Source organism: Nerophis lumbriciformis, linkage group LG35 (genome assembly GCF_033978685.3).
Source record: "Nerophis lumbriciformis linkage group LG35, RoL_Nlum_v2.1, whole genome shotgun sequence".
NCBI lineage: Eukaryota > Metazoa > Chordata > Actinopteri > Syngnathiformes > Syngnathidae > Nerophis > Nerophis lumbriciformis.
Window position 1 is genome coordinate 15,633,635 of NC_084582.2, and position 6,366 is coordinate 15,640,000.

At 39.1% G+C, this 6,366-nt stretch overlaps 1 protein-coding gene across 2 annotated transcripts in view; it reads left to right on the top strand.

The window, feature by feature from the left end:
- The window catches only part of zdhhc2 (zDHHC palmitoyltransferase 2), a 36,429-nt gene that overhangs the window by 16,073 nt on the left and 13,990 nt on the right, over positions 1 to 6,366 (top strand). For both annotated transcript variants that reach the window (XM_061927834.2, XM_061927835.2), the window contains exons 4-6: positions 306 to 426; positions 5,255 to 5,324; positions 5,440 to 5,472. In XM_061927834.2, the coding sequence (XP_061783818.1) occupies positions 306 to 426; positions 5,255 to 5,324; positions 5,440 to 5,472 (224 nt within the window). The remainder of the gene's footprint in view (positions 1 to 305; positions 427 to 5,254; positions 5,325 to 5,439; positions 5,473 to 6,366) is intronic.

Below are 6,366 nucleotides of genomic sequence, written 5' to 3' on the forward strand. Positions count from 1 at the left end.
CGACACACACATTAAAAATTAGAGGACTTTCCAAAGTCACAATGCAAAGTTTCCTAGCGGATTAGGCTTCGCTTTATGATACTGGTAATCATCTCAGATTTGGTGGTTGTAATAATAATCAAAACTTGTTTGTTCGCATCATAGTTATTTGTTCCATTTAAGTGAGTAAAAACACAACCCTGCCCATATTTTCTTCACGCTTAAACAACATATTCCTGCACGTCTTTAACATGCTAGAGTACAAAACAAACAAGCACTGACAGGACGTGACAGCTCGTGTTTTCTTTGCGTCTTGTTCTACAAAGTTTCACCTGTCCTACTCGGAAAAAGAGTTGCTGGAGCGTGAAGACAGGGGTGAGTCTCAGCAGGAGATCTTGAGGAGAATAGCCAAAAAGCTGCCCGTCTACACTCGCACCAACTCTGGAGGTATGCATTACACCCGTGCTGTCTTTGGGCCTGATCTTTTAAGGGTTTCTGTGTATTATATGTATATGTACAAACCCCGTTTCCATATGAGTTGGGAAATTGTGTTAGATGTAAATATAAACGGAATACTTAGATTTGCAAATCATTTTCAACCCATATTCAGTTGACTATGCTACAAAGACAAAATATTTTATGTTCAAACTGATAAACTTTTTTTTTTGCAAATAATCATTAACTTTAGAATTTGATGCCAGCAACACGTGACAAAGAAGGTGGCAATAAATACTGATAAAGTTGAGGAATGCTCATCAAACACTTATTTGGAACATCCCACAGGTGAACAGGCAAATTGGGAACAGGTGGGTGCCATGATTGGGTATAAACGTAGATTCCATGCAATGCTCAGTTATTCACAAACAAGGACGGGGCGAGGGTCACCACTTTGTCAACAAATGCGTGAGCAAATTGTTGAACAGTTTAAGAAAAACCTTTCTCAACCAGCTATTGCAAGGAATTTAGGGATTTCACCATCTACGGTCCGTAATATCATCAAAGGGTTCAGAGAATCTGGAGAAATCACTGCATGTAAGCAGCTAAGCCAGTGACCTTCGATCCCTCAGGCCGTACTGCATCAACAAGCGACATCAGTGTGTAAAGGATATCACCACATGGGCTCAGGAACACTTCAGAAACCCACTGTCAGTAACTACAGTTGGTCGCTACATCTGTAAGTGCAAGTTTAAACTCTGGTATGCAAGGCGAAAACCGTTTATCAACAACACCCAGAAACGCCGTCAGCTTTGCTGGGCCTGAGCTCATCTAAGATGGACTGATACAAAGTGGAAAAGTGTTCTGTGGTCTGACGAGTCCACATTTCAAATTGTTTTTGGAAACTGTGGACGTCGTGTCCTTTGGACCAAAGAGGAAAAGAACCATCCGGATTGTTATAGGCGCAAAGTTGAAAAGCCAGCATCTGTGATGGTATGGGGGTGTATTAGTGCCCAAGACATGGGTAAATTACACATCTGTGAAGGCGCCATTAATGCTGAAAGGTACATACAGGTTTTGGAGCAACATATGTTGCCATCCAAGGAACGTTACCATGGACGCCCCTGCTTATTTCAGCAAGACAATGCCAAGCCACGTGTTACATCAACGTGGCTTCATAGTAAAAGAGTGCGGGTACTAGACTGGCCTGCCTGTAGTCCAGACCTGTCTCCCATTGAAAATGTGTGGCGCATTATGAAGCCTAAAATAGCACAACGGAGACCCCCGGACTGTTGAACAACTTAAGCTGTACATCAAGCAAGGATGGGAAATAATTCCACCTGAGAAGCTTAAAAAATGTGTCTCCTCAGTTACCAAACGTTTACTGAGTGTTGTTAAAAGGAAAGGCCATGTAACACAGTGGTGAACATGCACTTTCCCAACTACTTTGGCACGTGTTGCAGCCATGAAATTCTAAGTTAATTATTATTTGCAAAAAAAAAATAAAGTTTATGAGTTTGAACATCAAATATCTTGTCTTTGTAGTGCATTCAATTGAATATGGGTTGAAAAGGATTTGCAAATCATTGTGTCCAGGGTGTACCCCGCCTTCCGCCCGATTGTAGCTGAGATAGGCTCCAGCGCCCCCCGCGACCCCGAAGGGAATAAGGGGTAGAAAATGGATGGATGGATGGATGTACTCTGTTTATATTTCCATCTAACACAATTTCCCAACTCATATGGAAACGGGGTTTGTATATATGTATGTATATGTACAGTTGTGCTCATAAGTTTACATACCCTGGGAGAATTTATGATTTCTTGGCCATTCTTCAGAGAATATGAGTGATAACACAAAAACCTTTCTTCCACTCATGCTTAATGGTTGTGTGAAGCTATTTATTGGCAAACAACTGTGTTTACTCTTTTTAAATCAAAATGACAAAATAAAGTACCCAAATGACCCCGATCAAAAGTTTACATACCCCAGTGACTTTGATCTTATAACATGCACAAAAGTTGACACAAACAGGTTTGAATGGCTAATCAAGGTTCCAATCCTCACCTGTGACATGTTTGTTTGTAATTAATGTGTGTGTATAAAAGGTCAGTGAGTTTCTGGGCTTCTGACAGACCATTGCATCTTTCATCCAGTGCTGCACAGATGTTTCTGGATTCTGAGTCATGGGGAAGGCAAAATAATTGTCAAAGGATCTGTGAGAAAAGGTAATTGAACTGCATAAAACAGGAAAGCGGTATAAAAAGATATCCAAGGAATTGAGAGTGCCAATTAGCAGTGTTCAAACGCTGATTAAGAAGTGGAAAATGAGGGATTCAGGTAGACCAGCAAAGATTTCAGCCACAACTGCCAGGAAAATTGTTCGAGATGCAAAGAAAAATCCACAAATAACTTCAGCTGAAATACAGGACTCTCTGAAAAATTGTGGTGTGGCTGTTTCAAGATGCACAATAAGGAGGCACTTGAAGTTAGGGACGGCGTGGTGCAGTGGGAGAATGGCCGTGCGCGACCCGAGGGTCCTTGGTTCAATCCCCACCTAGTACCAACCTCGTCATGTCCGTTGTGTCCTGAGCAAGACACTTCACCCTTGCTCCTGATGGGTGCTGGTTAGCGCCTTGCATGGCAGCTCCCTCCATCAGTGTGTGAATGTGTGTATGAATGGGTAAATGTGGAAGTAGTGTCAAAGCGCTTTGAGTACCTTGAAGGTAGAAAAGCACTATACAAGTACCCATTTATTTGAAGAAAAATGGGCTGCATGGTCAGAAGAAGGCCATTTCTGCGCAAAAGTCACGCCAAACAGCACAGAGACAAGCCTCGAAACTTCTGGAACAAAGTAATTTGGAGTGATGAGACCAAAATTTAACTTTTTGGTTTATGTGTTATCATTCATATTCTTTGAAGAATGGCCAAGAAATCATAAATTCTCCCAGGGTATGTAAACATATGAGCACGGCTGTATATATGTATAATGTGGTTGATATTATATTTTGTGCACAAAATAACCAAACAGCACATGTTGGACATATGATGTCGAATGTAGAGGGAAATGAGGCCCTCATTTAAATAGGGCGGTCTGCACCACTTTTGCACTTGGTATCAGTTGTACACACAGTCTCAGTAGATCACACGCAACACACTCACTAATAGTAATCACAATTTTATAGCTGGCACACACTGTTTAACATTTGTTATTTGGATACTAGTGCCGTATTTTTCGGAGTATAAGTCGCTCCGGCTGAAAATGCATAACAAAGAAGGAAAAAAAACATATATAAGTCACATTTTTTTGGGGAAATTTATTTGATAAAACCCAACACCAAGAATAGACATTTGAAAGGCAATTTAAAATAAATAAAGAATAGTGAACAACAGGCTGAATAAGTGTACGTTATATGACGCATAAATAACCAACTGAGAACGTGCCTGGTATGTTAACGTAACATATTATGGTAAGAGTCATTTAAATAACTATAACATATAGAACATACTATACGTTAACCAAACAATCTGTCACTCCTAATCGCTAAATCCTATGAAATCTTATACGTCTAGTCCAGGGGTCGGCAACCCAAAATGTTGAAAGAGCCATATTGGACCAAAAATACAAAAACAAATCTGTCTGGAGCCGCAAAAAATTAAAAGCCATATTACATACAGATAGTGTGTCATGGAATTAAGAGGACTTAAAGGAAACTAAATGACCTCAAATATAGCTACAAATGAGGCATAATGATGCAATATGTACATATAGCTAGCCTAAATAGCATGTTAGCATCGATTAGCTTGCAGTCATGTAGTGACCAAATATGTCTGATTAGCACTCCACACAAGTCAATAACATCAACAAAACTCACCTTTCATGCACAACCTTAAAAGTTTGGTGGACAAAATGAGACAGAAAAATAAGTGGCATAATACACGTCCTAGAAAGTCGAAGAAAGTAATACGTGTAAACAAACTACGGTAAGTTCAAGGACCGTCAAAATTAGTAGGACAAAACGGCGCTCGCCAAATACTCGAATCAGTGAAGCATGTTTAATATAAACAGTGTGCTTTGTAACAATTAGGGAGGTTTGTGTCATGTTTGTCCTCCTACGGAAACCATATTAAAACAAAAATAGATTTTTTTCCCCTCATCTTTCTCCATTTTTCATAAATTTTTTGAAAAAGCTCCAGAGAGCCACTAGGGCGGCGCTAAAGAGCCGCATGCGGCTCTAGAGCCGCGGGTTGCCGACCCCTGGTCTAGTCTCTTATGTGAATGAGCTAAATAATATTATTTGATATTTTACGGTAATTTGTTAATAATTTCACACATAAGTCGCTCCTGAGTATAAGTCGCACCCCCGGCCAAACTATGAAAAAAACTGCGACTTATAGTCCGAAAAAAACGGTAGATCAGGTTGTGTGTTGTCGATATGTGTTTGTCAATGACTGACAGCCAGTCCAGGGTGTTTTTCACCCAACCCGGGATAGGCTCCGGCTTCCCCTCAAGCCTGAACATTAAGCAGTAGAGGGTTGATGGATGGATGTAAAGACGAAAATAAAACATTAAGTTAGGCTTCTTACCAAGAAAACTCACTGTCTGATGTACCTTTTTAAAATGACAATGTTATAAAATACACAGAAAACATCATTTCAAAAAGTGGTGACTCTGTATTAACTGCTTCAAAGACCAAAAAGAAATTGCATCAGTCAATCCCAACCATTTGACATTTACTCCTAAAAACGTCACTTTAAAGATTACGTGACATGTTTATTTACATTTAAGGGACTGATTAATGAAGTCGTCGCTGTGTGTTCTAATTGTCCGTCTCTCCTCAGCAATCCGTTTTTGTGACCGCTGCCAGCTGCTGAAGCCTGATCGATGTCACCATTGTTCAGTTTGCGATAAGTATGACTCCCGCTCTGCACGTACAGTAGTATATCTGCAAGGACAGGAGCTCGTGATGTTGTGACCGACAGAGGAAGATCCAATAACGCTGACATCTGACCCTGTTTTGTTTCAGATGCATCCTGAAGATGGATCACCACTGTCCCTGGTACGTACGCTAGATATAACCAAGAACCAGACTAACTATCATGGGCATATTTATTATCGGTATTTACACCAGGAGTCCAGCCCGCTAGCGTCCACAATCTGGCCCTCAAGACGTCCCAAGTTAAAAAAAAAAAAATGTTTTTTTTTTTTTTTTTACATATGTCCCGTCCAGCCGCTCAGTGTAATCTTATTGTTGATGTAGACACCCATATCTGCTGTACATATTTACTTTACGAAATAGAAGTGTGGGATACTTCTCTTGTAGCTCTTTTTGTATATATATATTTATGTTTGGCACAGCCAGAAGGGATAGAAAGAAAAAGGGGAAAAAAGAAGACGAGTTGAAAATTGTAGAAACAAGAGGAGAAGACAAAAAAATGCAAAGGTATTTTAATTCTGTAAAATAGTCCAGTTATTACTCAAATAAATTATTACATGCATTTTATGATTAGCTGCCCATTTTACATGAGGAGTTGTTTATAGTTTTTGTGAATTTAGTAGCTAAGCTGAGGTTGTAACCAGATAAGGCAATCAGGAAATAATATTTAATAAAATAAAATAAAATATCCTTCTTCAAAGCCAAATGGTAAGGGTATAACAATAATTGCAACATTTAGTGCATGCCTAATATCAGGTCACGGTTTTAGTAAAAGTAACAACATGAAAAGTGGAATATCAAACCACATAATCTATGCAATTATTTTACTTTAAACCATTTTCAAAGCATCATAAAAATACTTTCACCTGTTTTTTCCAAGTATTAAGTAAAAATTATTGTTGTACAGTAAGAAAACAAAGACACACAAAAATAAACACTGAATTCCATGAATATGTTCAAAACACATGTCAACAGAATTGTTGTAAAAAGTAAAAGAAAAAGAAATATGAATTAGGT